The sequence below is a fragment of the Hippocampus zosterae genome, chromosome 16 (assembly GCF_025434085.1).
Source record: "Hippocampus zosterae strain Florida chromosome 16, ASM2543408v3, whole genome shotgun sequence".
Lineage (NCBI taxonomy): Eukaryota > Metazoa > Chordata > Actinopteri > Syngnathiformes > Syngnathidae > Hippocampus > Hippocampus zosterae.
Genome location: NC_067466.1, coordinates 8,924,601 through 8,941,124, shown reverse-complemented (window position 1 = coordinate 8,941,124; position 16,524 = coordinate 8,924,601). Strand labels below are relative to the sequence as shown.

General features: G+C 41.1%; 1 protein-coding gene across 1 annotated transcript; it reads left to right on the top strand.

Annotated features, from left to right (window-relative positions):
• The first annotated feature begins 166 nt into the window (after positions 1–166).
• Positions 167–16,237, top strand: dhrs11a (dehydrogenase/reductase 11a). Its single transcript, XM_052047405.1, has 7 exons — positions 167–554; positions 10,832–11,041; positions 12,355–12,449; positions 12,748–12,877; positions 14,042–14,134; positions 14,211–14,276; positions 14,363–16,237. Exons 1-7 carry the CDS (start codon positions 423–425, stop codon positions 14,402–14,404), a joined length of 768 nt encoding a protein of 255 aa, XP_051903365.1. The 5' UTR covers positions 167–422; the 3' UTR covers positions 14,405–16,237.
• The last annotated feature ends 287 nt before the right edge of the window (positions 16,238–16,524 follow it).

Here is a 16,524-nt window from a genome sequence, read left to right as displayed (position 1 = left end):
TTATTTTCCGATGCTACTGTGCCGGAGAACAGGAATCGAGTCCTCATGCCTGCCGCCGTTCAAAGTCGAGCAGCGTACAGAACAGTCCAATGCAATGTTTTTAATTCCGGTAGGTGGCGGAAGATTACTAAACCTTGAATAACGGTTGAGCCCGAGAGTCGTTGCAGAAAGTGGGCGGCGACGTGAAGCAAACATTAAACAAGATCAGGGCTCGTGTCATTCAGAGGAGCGCATGGATCTGCCTTCACGAAACGGTGCCACCCCGCATTTGGATGCTGCGTACTCGGGCAGTATCTTGAAGCATCCTAGAAATTGAAGGCGGCGTACATTACACCAAAATACGTCATAGTGTCTGTCGGAACCAGCCGGAACGAAAATCCTTCGGTTCCTGTCCAGTGCCGGCGAGGGCTGCGTTGTTGGTGATGGAGCGGTGGAAAGGCAGAGTGGCCCTGGTGACCGGAGCTTCGGTGGGCATTGGAGCGGCTGTGACCAGGGCACTCGTCCAACAAGGCATGAGGGTGGTCGGGTGTGCCAGAAATGTCGACAAAATTGAGGTATTTCAGTCATATCGCCATCACACGCCTTTAAGGAGCATGCAAAATAGGTGCAAGTAAGTACAGTATCTAGTCACAAGCTAACGCACGTAAACCGCTTGCTAACATTAGCTTTACAAGTTGAGCGAACGTTTGGTGACTGGAAATTTGATTTGTATTTATATGTAAGAGGGGTAGGGGTCAATCATCACTGGCCTTTTATGCGACATTTTCAACAAATGAAACATTTTTTCGAAATACACTTGCAAATCTCGTAATTTCTTGTATTGCTTTTAAATCTGTGTGCACCCACTGGCTATCTATCTATCTATCTATCTATCTATGTATCTATCTATCTATCTATCTATCTATCTATCTATCTATCTATCTATCTATCTATCTATCTATCTATCTATCTATCTATCTATCTATCTATCTATCTATCTATCTATCTATCTATCTATCTAATCTTGTTGGTAGTTGTAGTTTGTTTACCTAGAATAGATGAGAGAATCACAATATTGGTAACACTGCCAGTAAGATGGAGTCGTTATGTTCTCACTGATGTTTAATGAAATGGGGTAGCAACCACCCAAGTGGCATTTGGCACCACACTTCTAATGTGTTCACGTCTTTGTGAGATCATTTTCTTTTGGACGACCTTCTTCAGTGAGGTCACAGAGTTGGGGCAGCTGAACACTGTGAGATATTGCTGTCCACTTCTTGCTGTGATCCCTCAAAACAGGAGATAATGTCTGTGAACTGTGTGCACCAGTAATTGTCAGTGCAATCGATTGTGTCTTCAGGTGTCGGTAATGTCAAATTGCTTCACCGCACTTTGAAATGTAATCTCAAGGTGTTGTTCAGAGGACACTGTGTGATCTGAGAGCTGTCTGGCTGCGCTGAAAATCCCCCCACTTTTCTTAGATTTGAAGGCAGTGGACTATGAATGGATGGAACAATGGATTGGTGTTCAGCACATCTGTCTCACTGTTCTGAGGTTCAAATCTCAGGAAGAGCCTTCCTGTGTGGAGTTTACATGTTCTCTCACCGGCACTCCCATTCACTGAACATACATTGACTTGACTTGACTTGACTTACCAAAAAAAAGTATTTGGTTGTGATTTAACACTAGATACAGTACGTGCCATGGCACTACAGAGACCCGTCCAACTAGTTTTCTTCAAGCAACTACATAGTCCATTTTACATATCATCCCTTTCAATCTGAAAGTTAGGTGGTGAAGCTATGGAAAGTATTTTTTTCCAACAATTATGATACAACAGGCAAAGTTGTTTTCAACATTGTTTTCAACAGGTAATGCTGTGAAGCAAAATACAATGACGTTTCAGATGTCACCTTCTTTTTAATCATCAAATTAAATTACTCCGGCATTTTTTCATTTAATTATAGTCTTTGGCTTCGCGACAGCGACATTCTTGCACACCCCCACTAGGCCATAAGGCATTGCACCTTCCTTATCTTGTCAGCCAATAATTAAGCCTCCCTCTGTCTTAACTCTATCAATGGCGCGCCACAGGTCAACTACACAAGCCGCCCTTTGATGTTCTTTTGCGGTTGTAAAATTGTAGTTTGCTCACCTGCAATTGTTGGCACCTGTTGTACTTCACCTGTCCGATTACGTAACACAAGTAAGGTTAGACATCTCGTTATGAAAGTAATGGACAACGGCATATATTTGGATCCTTTCATAAGTAATGTTTGTATGATTATATAGCTATCTGATCATAGGGTTCCAACCAGTGGGAAATTAAATTTCCGAAAGGGCCATGCAACTCAATTGTGTTAAATTTAAAGTATTTTTATAAAACAGTAAACAGTGTTATTTATAGTATATTATATATAGTATATTATTTTAAATGGGGAAATACAAAGTGAAAAATGAAAAAAAAAATCTTCAGTTATTGTAAAATGACATGTCTATACATATTAACTCAAAATATTGCCCATATCTGACACAAAAAATTAGATGCTTCCTATCTTACCTGAATGACACAATTTTCTTCATCTAATTTAGTCTAGCTTCCTTCTCAACCCACTTTTCTGGTGAAAAAGTACATTCTTGGGGATGGATTTCCTTTTAAGCAAAACCATCTAGTGGTGAACACTCGTCTCTCAACAAAAAAAAGAATATATAGGTTCAGTAAACATTTATTTTCAAAAATTAATCGAGAGCAACTCTTCTTCTAGGTGTGGGTTACCAGTTGTAACTAATTTGTAATGGATTGGGTCAACCAAACCTAACAATTTAAAAAATGGATAGTCCGAATTTAACAAGGGTGTTTATTTTTTTTAGAATGTGCGAGGAGTACTTGGTAAAACCTGTAAGCACGAGGAGAACATGCAAACTCCACACAGGAAGGCCAGAGTTGATATTCAAACCCAGAATCTCAGAGCAGTGAGACAGATCTTCAAAAGTAAATCTCATCTCATTTAATTTCATTAACCTTGCGAATTTCACAAGTTTCGCATATGTGACCAAAATGTTAGGAACATGATGTACGTCATTATCATCCCATTCCTCAGTTTTTGAATGGGTTTCTTTCATTCAAAGTATTTTACAGTAAAATGCTCGTTTTATTTTTGAGTTTTTAACACAGAAAAGTCTGAATTTAGAGTTATGGGTATTTAACGTAATATTATGTCGGCCCACAACATGCTAGGGAGCACTGAGCTCTACTGGATTTAGAACCAGCATAATGAAGAGCAAGAAGAGGCATGAGAAGGTCCCCTACTGAGCTGCAGCAATAATTGGCATTCCCACAGAGCAGAGAAAAAAAATTCTCGTGGTCTTGTATGTTGTACTGCTTCACGTGTGATATTAAAGTAGTAGTTGTTCGTCGCGCCTGCCTGTAGTGTTTTACGTTATACTGTATGTTAGTATCAAGCTAGCTTTCTTGGATGAAATTACAGGAATCAATTTGGTTTGACCAGCTTGGTGTTAAAACAAAATGTTTAATTTTCTTTTGTTTCACAGTCAACTAATTGCGAACGAAGAATCTGGTCTGTATCCCCCTCTCCAGATATTTGCTTTTGCTGTTTTTTGTTTTGTTTTGTTTTTTTGTCTTTATTCTTAATCGTAAAACATAAATGATTCACTTTTCAGTTTTAAGATAAGATATCCTTTATTCGTCCCACAATGGGGAAATTTACAAATTGACAAGCAAACATGCATCCCACCTGAACAACATGCACACGCCCGTACATGCACAGTGAGTGTGACTTGCGCAATTGCCGCCATTCTTACTTGAGTCACATGTCCTCTCCTGTGAATTGTTAACTGCAGCAGTCTGTCATTGCTTCTGGCATGTACTTGTATCACCATCAAACAAGGTCACTGCATTTCAAATCGGAAATAATTCTTCTTTCTTTGTGCAAATAACAGCCGTTATTCTACAGTTGGCTACGTTACAGACTGAACATCCGTACTTGTTTTGGATGAATTCTGGGTTCGAAAATGTTGAAAACTCAATATGATGTAAGAACAATCAATAGCAGGACAGAATGAGTAATTCTTTTTGATGGCAGCTTTGTTCTTGAAACATTGCCGATGTGAGATGTGAGACAAAGGCCAGTATTGTACACTCCCTGCTATGTAAACTGGGCTGTAGCTGAGCCAGAGCGAGCGGGGGGATGCAAGTGTCTGTCACTGAGCAATTGTTCTTCACTTCCTTTTAGTGTGTATTTCATTCACGAGGAGAAATAAAGACGTGTTTGTTCCTTATAATATTAGAAGCGAGCAGATGGAACCATCGTGGCTGTAGATAGTGTCTTAAAATCTTTGTTGCATTTATGTAATTTGGCGCAAAGTGTGGAAAGGAAAGTTTAGTCTAAATTTGTAAGACTTTTTAGAGTAGGCAGGGGTGGGGGGGAACGAGGGGATTGAGGGTTGTGGTCACCATGGGTTTTCGACAGGAATGGGATCGATGGGGCTGCATCCAAGTCGCAGCAATAAACTTTCACTTGAACTCTTTTGAGACGAGTGGAAGACAATTCTCTCCTCTGTGCACACAATGCATTCTCTCAGGTTTGATAGTGACCCAATTGATTGAATTTAAACACTGTGAGAGCTCATGTTAGGAACAGAGTTGCAACATTGACACTTTTTATTTTGTTTGTTTTGCTTTTTAATTCTCTTTAAATTGTCAAAGCTACCAAAATACAGTGGAACCTTTCATTTCAACCTTGGGTGATAGTCGGCCTCTTATTTCTTCAAGTTTCAAATACATTTTTAACAAAACGTGAGACTGCAAATTTAGCAAGACTTCTCCTGTATTAGCATTTAAAGGACTGCATCTGTGTGTTTTAATGTATGTGTGTCTGTGATACAACCGCTTCTGTACCTGTAACTGTAGCATGTGAAACATGTCCCCTGGTTCAAAAGATCCACCGCCCGCAATCCTTTGCAGTGTGTTAACCAGCATAGCCCATATACATAATGTATGTTTCGAATACTTGCTTACCTAGTGACGTGGTGTAAATACAGCTATCATCAAATCTACAATTTGTTCCTTACACATGAACACACACTTAGAGTGTGTGGGACATGGACAAAAAAAATAAGGTAGAATGTATTGCACACAGTGATAAGCTTTCTGATCCATTTGTTAAAGATTATTGATAGTTTCATTTTGTTCAGAGGGCTGATCACAACAAAACTGGTGAATAACTAGTTTTGAATTCAGGCGTCAGTTAGAACTGTTGAAATATTTAAAAAAAAATTTAAAAGGGGGCTTGGGAACACACAAGCTTGAAATATCTCAACATTTTTAAAAGTGAAGAGAAATTGCAATTTCTGTATTTTAGCAGGAAATTTGAAGTCGATGCACAGAATTTGCTTTCGCGGGCCACATAAAATGATGTGGTGGGCCAGATATGACCCCCGGCCTTGAGTTTCATACCCGTGATGTAAAGGTATGGCGGGAGGATCATCATTTGTTTTTATTGGCTTTTATCAGTTGTTTGCCGTAATCTCATGAGTACAGCCGTCTAATGAGGCTGGACAGCCCCGTGACCCCTATAAATTGCCCCCCTTTCGTGCGCTGTCCTCTCTATGCTTATCACTTCGACGTTTAAGCCTTACTGAGCTTGACACTCCCCGCTCGGGCCTCCCGCTATAATAGGTAGGGCGATTCTTGTCCTGGCTTGTTCTAGACACTTGATGCATGTGCACTCATGTCATGTGTGCACTTGCATTGAGGGGCGGTGCTCTGATTTGAGGAAATATGGAAAAACTTCACTTCTCCAACCATGGCATTTGGTTCAGGGATGGTTGTTCGTCTATGTGTGCCCTGCAATTGGCCGGCAACCAGTTCAGGGTGTACCCTCGCCGACTGCCCGAAGACAGCTGGCATAGACTCCAACATCCCCTGTGAGGATAAGCGGATCAGAAAATGCGTGGGTGGATTTATTATTGTGGTTGTAGTTGGCGATGGTGTAGAACTGCACTAATGATACGTGGAGCTGTGTGCAATATGCTGTGGATAAGTTGTGTGAGACGGGCAAAATAGCAAACAATTCGTACTTTTTAGAATGATGTAGTGCTCTTAGAGACTGCTGTGATCTAAAACAGGAAATGAATCGTGAATCAATCAAAACTAAGTAATATGTTCTCGTGGCAGATATGCATGCCTCTTGCATTACAACTCACAACATTTGTGTGTCTTCAGTATGCCGTCACTTTTGAGCGTGTATCGCCAGCAGAGAACAAAGGTTCGAGAATATTGTTTATCTCTAAACATGAACTGTACAAGGTGAGGTTGAGCTCGGTGGGATCCAGTTAAGACTTGAGCTCCCATCAAGTAATAGTACGATTTTGATCTGGGAAGGGCGAGTCTCTATATTACAAACTACTTAAGCTCTCTGCTTGAAAGTATCATCTTACATGCTGAATGATGAGGGAGGGGACTACTGTTGTGGGCATTGGTGATGGCACTCAGGCTGACAATGAAAGTGTGGACAGCAGTCATCAGTACTCGTTTATTTATTTTTTGTTGTAGTTCACAACAAGTGATATGTTCAGGCACTTTCTGAATTTGTGTTACACGTAGTGTAGTTGTTTACGATCAGTTACCCACTGAAAGCCCGAATCAAAATCGCCACGTTCTGGGTGGAGTTCTACGTTCACCCGGAGTCATCTGGGAAAAAGACTGTAGCCCCCTTAGGATCTCTACAAAAAATACATGGACCGTGCTACACATCGAAGAGGACTAAATAAGCAAGTACTGTACTTCTGCAAATGACAAAATACCTCTCGTGAAAGAAAACCTTGAACAGGTTCACGACAATAACAGCAGAATTATCCCAGCCACTTGAGGAGAATGATTTGTGTGATGCATGACCCTGCATGCGTCACATGCCTCATCCATCAGGATGGACTTCAAGCCTCAGCATGTCTCAACTACAAACAAAAGAGGCATTTTTGTCACATGATTACCCTGTGAACATCCCATTAAAGGCCGCTCTCATAGGTGATCCTACTGCTGACACAAAGGTTCCATAGATTGCTTCGCCGCCCTTAGTTCTGATGATTTTGTTTGGGGAAACATAACCTTACCTCACTGGTTGCACCTGTCTGTTATAATGCACCTTCCTCCCCTATCGCTCACATTCAACCTGTCTATCATTGTCATATACCGTCCCTGTCACACTGCACTCAGCACAGCGCAGCGAGGCGCGCCTTCGTCCAACCCATATGCGCCACCACGGCTCAAGGGCACGACGCCATATTGTGAAGGTCGGTGGCATACTCCATAGATACCTGCTGCACCCGAATTGAAAAATACTCAATTCAGATGGATGACGTGCCGTGATGCCATCAAAAATAAATCACACTCTGCTTGTGCACTTTGAAATGGTCATGATGGGGCCGCAGCTCACAGACGAGCCGAAATCTCCCCAAATCAGGCCATGCCATTAGAATTGGATGTGCCTCTATCCTTCTTTTAGCTGCTAGTTGTCTCCTCCTTCTGCCTCATTCCCATTTCACATTATGGACATAGCCAAGGTGCTTTACAAATACATATTTCATCTGTGCTGTATGTTTTACATACAGTACATTTGACAATAAAGTTTGTCCAATATTGCTGATGTAGCCTATGTAAGTCCAAACTGCTGGGGGAAAATCACCAGGCTACTTCCTGTGTGTTCACTTCGCAACGAGCACCAAATATGGGAAAGCTGGTGTCGTGCTGGTGTCATCCCCGCGCCGTCCCGCACAGTACCCCGCGGTGTGCGCTGTGCCACCTCAGCGCAGTATGCTCACGCCTCCTATTCCGTAGAACTTCATATTCTAGTGAGGCTTCTATATGTCCTCAAAATATCAAGTTGTTCCTTGCTCAGTCTACCGTGAGCTCCTGAGAACACCCACTTATCTTTCCCATCTTGATGAGGCGATACCAAGAAAAGTGCCATAAAACCACCGTGTTCAACCTTTAGACCTTTTACTTGCAGTGGATGATAATCGCTCGACTATCCACACCACTGCAAAACTCACCTTTAACCCCATTAGGTTGAGAATTAAGGCAGTACTGATGGCCTAGGCGTTAGCAACATTTGACTCACATTTCTGAAGTCCAGGGTTTGAATCTTGGCCTTCCTGTGTGGAGTCTGCGCACATTCATAGGTTAACAGAAGACTACTAATGATGATGACAATTCACGATGACAGGCAAAATTTGTTTTTGTGTCTGAGTTCGATGAACCGACCAGCGTGTCATTGTTATAACGTTTGGCAGAAGGTCTCCCGCTCTCAGACCTCTTCTGGAAAAATTGTGTATAAACTATGTTTTTAATCCCTTTTTTATCAAAAGCGAGAGCAGTTTTACCTTGTCAGTTCAAGACAAATGCAATTCATCCACTCTCTGTTCAGACACCGTCTCTTAATATTGATCTGGCACACCACTTTCACTGTGTCTGCCTTCTACACTTTTCTCTTTGCTAATGTTCTTTCCACTTCCTCTGAATATGCTTTTTTTTTAGATTCAGAGATGCCCTTTTAACATTATTTATTATTTCTTTCGTGAATTGATCATATTTGACTTGGTCAGAAGTAGTGATAACTTTGTGCATTTATTAGTGGCGTGGTATGGTGTACATACATAAAAAACAGGCTGTCAAAGTAAAGTGTGGTACAAAAAGAAAACAGTTTGTTGTTGTTTTTTTTTGTCGGAACAGAGCTAAGTCAATACCTGGCGCATTAAAATAATGATCTGCCCATTATCTGGCATGTTGTGGCGCAAATCAATAAAACCATGTCACAATGAAATTGTTTGGGGGATTGCACTGTCAATGCAATGGTTTTTAATAAAATCATAGAAATGACATTTTAAAAAATCCATTTTGTCGAGTAGTTGACAAAACAATCAACAGATGGATCGGTTATAAAGTTGCAGCCCTCTAATATGGACAACAACATAATTTCCTTTGCTGGTTTACGTTATTACGTCTGCCTGGGTGCTAATGAAAGGCGCTTGTAAATAAAATGTATTATTATTATTATTATAATGTTGTTCATGTTTTATGGAAATATTACTTATCTTTTTTTTATTATTACTTTTCTCTTTGCTAATGTTCTTTCCACTTCCTCTGAATATGCTTTTTTTTTAGATTCAGAGATGCCCTTTTAACATTATTTATTATTTCTTTCGTGAATTGATCATATTTGACTTGGTCAGAAGTAGTGATAACTTTGTGCATTTATTAGTGGCGTGGTATGGTGTACATACATAAAAAACAGGCTGTCAAAGTAAAGTGTGGTACAAAAAGAAAACAGTTTGTTGTTGTTTTTTTTTGTCGGAACAGAGCTAAGTCAATACCTGGCGCATTAAAATAATGATCTGCCCATTATCTGGCATGTTGTGGCGCAAATCAATAAAACCATGTCACAATGAAATTGTTTGGGGGATTGCACTGTCAATGCAATGGTTTTTAATAAAATCATAGAAATGACATTTTAAAAAATCCATTTTGTCGAGTAGTTGACAAAACAATCAACAGATGGATCGGTTATAAAGTTGCAGCCCTCTAATATGGACAACAACATAATTTCCTTTGCTGGTTTACGTTATTACGTCTGCCTGGGTGCTAATGAAAGGCGCTTGTAAATAAAATGTATTATTATTATTATTATAATGTTGTTCATGTTTTATGGAAATATTACTTATCCCATTTGTGTTCTGCACCGAATTCCATTGTTACATCAGCTTTCCTTGACACTTGAGGCATCTTGCAGAGAGAATGACTCGAGACATGTTTGTGCTTTTCCGTCTTATATTTTTCAAACTTGTCTTGAGAGGTTTGACACTGAACACTCCTGAAGGTATTCAGTTACACTTTGAATGGAGATGAATGATTTGTGTGTGTGTGTGTGTGTGTGTATATGCATTTTCAGGGTTGGCTGTTTATCCGTAGGACCGCATGCTCCAGTGCCATATCAGTAGGTGTGGCCAGTCTGAGGGCCAATCCTGTTTGTGGTTATACAGCTGGTTCCCCAAATTCATCGCGTCCACACACAGAGATTCACAGCCTGAGACTTCCTCTACTTGGAGCTGGATCAAAGCTGGGTGGCTCCTCTGCTGAGTGCCTACTTTAACCTTAATAACATCATTCTCTCGCTCTCAAAAGAATGTCCTGGCCTTGTCTTCTCTCTCTCTCGGATGGTTTGCTTGTTTTTGGCCGTCTGGAGCACAGCATCGCTTTAAAGGTCTCACTCTCTACAGCTGAAACAAGTACTGTCAGTGTTTGAGCGTTTACGCAGATCCGTTTGGCGAATGCCTTCTCTGCGGGTAATCCAGGCTCAACGGCTTAGAGACAGCAAGGAAATCTGCACACTCAAGTGCGAGATGACTTGCTCAATTATCTATATGGTGGGAAAAGTCGAAATTATCCATCAAGACAATACTGGACTTTTTTTTTCTTTAATGGTGTGTGGCAAGTGACATCTCCGTGAAGCTGGTTGGCAATGCCCACATGAGCCATTGACCTTTGACCTAAACTTATATGGAGCAGGTTAAGCCCACTGTGCTGGACAGACAGATGACCTGGTTGATGTACTGTAGCTTCCCAAGCGTGGCATCACGCCATCATTGCTTTCTCACATCCAGTTTTGCTTCAATTGCAGTTTGAAACTGAGCGTAACATGAAAACCTATAAAACGCCGCAATGTCGATTTGAATTTGCTAGATAATGGTTCAGCCTGACTTTAAAGGTTTTTAAAGGTTAGCGTTGTCTCTGATCCAATGTCATTTTCATTTGTGTGTGTGTTTTTTTTTTTTTTAGAAGCTGGCGGCAGAATGTCAGAGCGCAGGATACAGCGGCACACTGATCCCGTACAAGTGTGACCTGTCTAACGAGGAGGAGATCCTCTCCATGTTTTCAGCCATCAAAACGCTCCACAAGGGCGTTGACGTGTGCATCAACAACGCCGGGCTGGCCCACAACGAGCCCCTGCTCAGTGGGAAAACAGAAGGCTGGAGGAATATGATCGACGTGGGTAATCTGCATCGCACATGCACACAAACACATTCATGCTTGCGCTAAAACAAGATGGAGGAACATTCTGAAGACATTTAGAAAAGGACGTTTGTTTGCATGATTGATTTTAGTGGGTGTACCATTTGAGCACAGAAGCAGGAAGCAGTAAAAGTTGTCCGCTGCGTAGTACGGTTTTTACACGCAAGGAGTTGAAGCGGTAGAGCGTAAATCCGTCCATAAAATATGGGGATCCTTGGCTTTGCTCAAACACAGTTGCCCACCCCTCACAGAAAATCTCCTCCTTTTGGCTCTGAGGAGTAAACCTGGCCGAGCAAAGCCCCACTCATGAAAGCCAGCACCATTTCTCTTGTGAGACCCAACCATTCGGATTCACTGAGCTCTTGACCACGAAGGACCCCGTGCTCTACAGTTTCCAGGGTCCAGCATTGGGAACGCTCGTCCATCTGTTGTCATGGCAGCCCAAATGACCGTGCTGTGCCAGTGTATTATATTTAGCCCGTGTTTAATCTGCATGCTGACCCGATTTGGTCACCTTGCCCAGGCTTGCTTCACTGTGGAATTTAACCTTGCGTCCATCAGTTTCGCTACAGAAGCAGCTTAGACGCACAAGCAGGGTGCAAAGGGCAAGTTGTGATGGACCAACATGGATAGGCAGGATAAATTCATTTACTGGCACTCTTAAATACACTAATACACACTTCAATACACTAATTGTACACATCATTCGCACGAGCATGCAACACACTAGTCGAATGACTATCCATCCAACCATCCATTTTCCAAACCGCTTATCCTCACAAGAGGGTGCTGGAACCTATCCCAGCAGTCTTCGGGCAGTCGGAGGGGGACACCCAGAACCAGTACACAGAGACGAACAACTATCCGCGCTCGCACTCACACTAGGGACAATTCAGAATGGAATTGAACCCTGGTACCTATGCACGGTGAGGTCGACGCGCTAACCACTGGACCACCGAATGACGAGGGTTGTAATTATTTTTCTTCATTACTGTCTTCCACTACTGTATTACATTTCCGTGCAGCGGTAGAAGGTCTCGGGTGCTCTAGTAGGGCAACCAAGTTACTTGCGAGTCAAAACTGTGCACTCGTTGACAATTGCGCGCTCGTAGTACCTGTGGCGAAGCGCTACAGTCATAGGTGTCAAACTCCGGTCCTCGAGAGCCATCTTCCTGCATGTTTTCCATCTCGTCCTTTTGCATCACACCTGATTAAAATGATTAGCTCATCAGCAAGCTCTGCAGAAGCCTGATAGCTATCTTTGATGAAGTTCTTTTTATGATCTGCAGGTGAATGTCCTAGCATTGTCCATCTGCACCCGGGAGGCTTACAAATCAATGAAAGAGAGGAATGTAGATGACGGTCACATCATCAATATCAACAGGTACAGTAAGTTGGGATAAGCGCTTCTATGTCTCAGTTCTGAGGTTCATGGTTTGAATCTTGGCTTCAGCCAAGATTATTGTGCAAAAGAAACTAAACTTCCATTTCCCAAACGACTGTTTGACAAGTTTGGTTTGAATTATTTCATTCATTTTTGTTAACTACAAGAACATTGCCCAGCGTTTTGCCCACCGTGCAAAGTTCAGAAGTGTCACTACATCTGCAGTATTGAATCTTTTATTGAGTGTTTGGTTATTTTCAACTTGTACTGTATGTTCCTCCTCCTGTCCCTGTTACAGTATGAGCGGGCATCGATTGGTCCCAAGCGCTGACAAGCATTTCTACTCTGCCACCAAATATGCGGTGACCGCTCTGACTGAGGGAATAAGGCAAGAACTAAGGGAAGCAAACACCCACATCAGAGCCACTGTGAGTGTGTTATGCGTGTCATATGGCGAAAAGTGTGCGATGAAATAAGAGTTGCAAATTGGTGTCCCTTTTTCCTCTTTCCACCCGTGTCTTATCTGCAAATTGGCGGAATTTTCATAGAGGCTGGTCTACTCTTCGCGTTTACACTGTCGCATACCTAAACTATTTTAGAAGTGCAAGAGCTATGTGGGAAGATTTGCTTTTACAAAGATAATAATTGCACTTTGTAAGTCTGACTGACACTAGATGTATTACAAAATCATGTTTATCATTGTAGTTGTAATTAGTGATGCTGGTTGGTTTTGGGTGTTTGTTTGTTTTTTTTTTTGCCCCACAGGCTTCACCAAATTAAGGTTGCGGTAGACAAAATATCAGTGAGAGAGATTTGGCAGTGAGTAGTTTTTGCAGACCACAAGTCACTGTTTTATATGGAACTTGATCACATTTTGTGCTTTTATCGCATTATTTAGATTTCTTCATGAGCCAAAAAAAAAAAAGTAGCATTTTCTGTGAATAGTATGATCAGGCTTTCACTTGTGCATTATATGAAGCATGAAAAGATGTCTGATGGAATACAAAAAAAATTAAAACAGTTCCCGGGTCTTAATAACATATCCTAAGGATCGATATTATCAATATTTTTCAGCCGACAGACGTGTCGCCGACAAACATAGTACAGTATCTCGTAGCCGATTTTGAGTTGTCTTATTACGTCATCGTTCAAGATGTGTGACATGGTCAGCGACGCTATGTCTTTGCTCCATTGGAGTGAGTGTCCGTGAAAGACAATAAAAGCATTTAAACACTTGGAGGCAGCAGCTCAGTGTGTACAGTACCGTATGTGGCGCATGACTAAAAATAAAAATAAAAAAACTCAGGCCCTCACTTGAAAGTGGCCTCGGATCTCGTGCACAGCTGGTCATATCGTTGGCAGAGCAATTTGGCGGGGAGTGGTTATTATGTAAATTGGAGCTGGTACATGACAGTGGGGCGGAAGTACAGACTGACTGGCTCACAGATCCATTTTTAGAACTACAGTATGCAAATAAACAGCACACTTGGGAGGGCAAGCACTCCCCAGGCCTGACTAGTTCTATACGATCCATAGAAAGTCAACCGAGCTTTTCTTAGTCTTAAATTTATTTTCTTTTACCTTTTGTGTAGTGTATATCGCCCGGGATAGTGGAGACTGAATTTGCATTCCGCCACCATAACAATGATCCAGAGAAAGCAGCTGCTGTATACGAGAGTATTAAAGTAAGCAACAACTCTCTTTTACATTTGAAATAGTAGTACTAGTAGTTTAACTTTTTTCCCCCTCTCGAATGTGCAGTGTTTAAAAGCAGACGACATTGCAAACGCGGTCACATTTGTCCTCAGTGCCCCTCCTCATGTCCAGGTAATGTCCTTTCATGTACTTTTGCTTTGTCATCCATATTTCACGGGGTGGATCGCGTTGTTGACGTGTTGTCAATTTGCCCGCAGATTGGAGATATTCAGATGAGGCCAGTCGAGCAGGTGTCCTAGCAGTGAAACGGTAGCAAGACGCTGCAGGAGGAGCCCAAAAGTCAGCGGCCACGGTGACTCATTAGCGACCTCTGCTGTGTGCGGGTGGAAGTTTGGTTGATATAATAAATCGGCTACATTGGTTTTGGATGTAGAGGAACATGAGGAGTCAAGGAGGCTTGGAGGTCAGGGTGTGGACTAAAACCACGGTGAAAATACTACTGAATGCAGCCACGGAGTCGACTCCCAAGTATAACAGGAGTCCATGCTGCGCTGTGTGGTCATTCATATGACCACAACTTTGCAAGAAGACTATGCTATTTGACTGCACATTTTTTTCATACTACATATCTATTTGAAATTAAATGGAATTGGTAATTGGTTGTCTATATTAATTCTTTTATTATTATTTTTATAATTATTTTGACCTCCTGATTAATGACAGGCAGATCTGCTGTCATAGAAAAATAACCCTAGAGTGTACTGTGGTGTTTTCACTTTATTTATCTATTTAGCATTCTGTAAGACCTGCCACCTGTACTTACAATGTCGACATATTCACTTAATTTTTAATTTAAATCTGTCCACTTTTTGCTCCTACGTACGGAGTCAAAAAAGAAGAAAATATACGTAGTAATAATGCATGTGCAATTCCTGCAATCGGACGTTGGGTACCGTAATTTCTCGAGTATAATGTGCATAGCAAGTACACCCAAAATTGCCCTCTCACAGCTGGATTTTCCTTGTACCTATGTGTAATATTGTTGGTATCCATGTTCAAAGAATGAAGTGCAGTATTATCCGCACAGTTGGAGCAATCTGTCGTGCTCGCGGTAGAACTCCAGTAGAGTACTCGTGCATGAGCTCACATTCCTAAAATGAGTCGTCGGTGGTATATGTTGGCCTCATTTGGCCAGCTGGTGTGCGGCGTGGCAGGTGGGAGAAGTTGCAGCATTCGCTAGTTTTTGCAGTGTTGCAAGACGTTTCCAAAGCGAAATGTTAAGAGGAAGTAAATTGGGGGACATTGTTGTCTTGGAAAGTAGGCAGAATATATCAGATGAACAGGAAGAGAGCGTTAGCTTCAATCAGCGAGTATCTTGGCAGACACGTAACACGTTCGTCCGTGATATGGAAGCCAAACCAGTTCTTTGGAAGGGGAACAATTTATTTGATTTTTTTTTTTTTTGTATAGACATTTGTCACATTAGACATAGAGTAACATATCATTTTTGAATTAAATTACACCTTTTCCCCCACAATCCTTTGGTACCAGTATACGTCTACCCAATATGACTTTTTTTTTGTTTTCCATTTTCCTTGTACCTATTTATTGTACTGACCATGGATTTTTTGAATGGCGTTTTTAGAATTTAAAAAATAGGATTACTGTATACTCAAGAAATTATCGTAACTTCTGTCCTGCACTTTGAATTAAATGATTTCTAATGAGTTATTTCAAGGCACAATCCACAGATGGCATATGGAACTATGTACAGTAGGTGTGTGTGCGTGTGCATATATATATATATATATATGCATATATATATATATATATATATATATAATACACACACACACACACACACACACACAAAGTACCTTATGTCATTTCAGTAGGAAATTATTAAACACTTCTGTTGCCTGCCTATATGTATACTAGCAAAGTGGACAGTGTCACTGCCTACACTGTATAAGACTTCATTGTACTCTGTCCATCTAAAACCTATTGCACGCAAAGTGCTATTATTATGATGCTTTACATGCCATAAGATAAGCATGACCTGTGTAACTGATAACAGACGTATCACTTTAATCAGAAACATTGTATTTGATCTAATAAACGAGTCACCCACACTGAAATTGTCCTTGATGGTTTATTTAGCATTCTAGAAGGGATGTAACACAATATGAAAGTTTGGGTAACACTTCATAATCAGTACACATTAATCAGTATTCGTTAAGCATTAGTAAATATTTAACTCATTATTTATAAAGCATGTTTTAGAAAAAGTCTAGTTGTTTTTACTAACTACATACTAATGATTATTCATGTCAGAAAAATGCTTTATGAATGATTAACTCAGTATTTACTTAATGCTCATCAGTATGTACATATTATAAAGCGTTACCAAAGTTTCTGT

Excerpts from the sequence above, each read along its gene's own strand:
- dhrs11a (XM_052047405.1), top strand. The coding sequence starts at position 423 with ATGGAGCGGTGGAAAGGCAGAGTGGCCCTGGTGACCGGAGCTTCGGTG. Across the intron at positions 12,878-14,041 it reads ACACCCACATCAGAGCCACT|TGTATATCGCCCGGGATAGT; the intron begins GTGAGTGTGTTA and ends CCTTTTGTGTAG. Across the intron at positions 14,135-14,210 it reads CTGTATACGAGAGTATTAAA|TGTTTAAAAGCAGACGACAT; the intron begins GTAAGCAACAAC and ends TCGAATGTGCAG.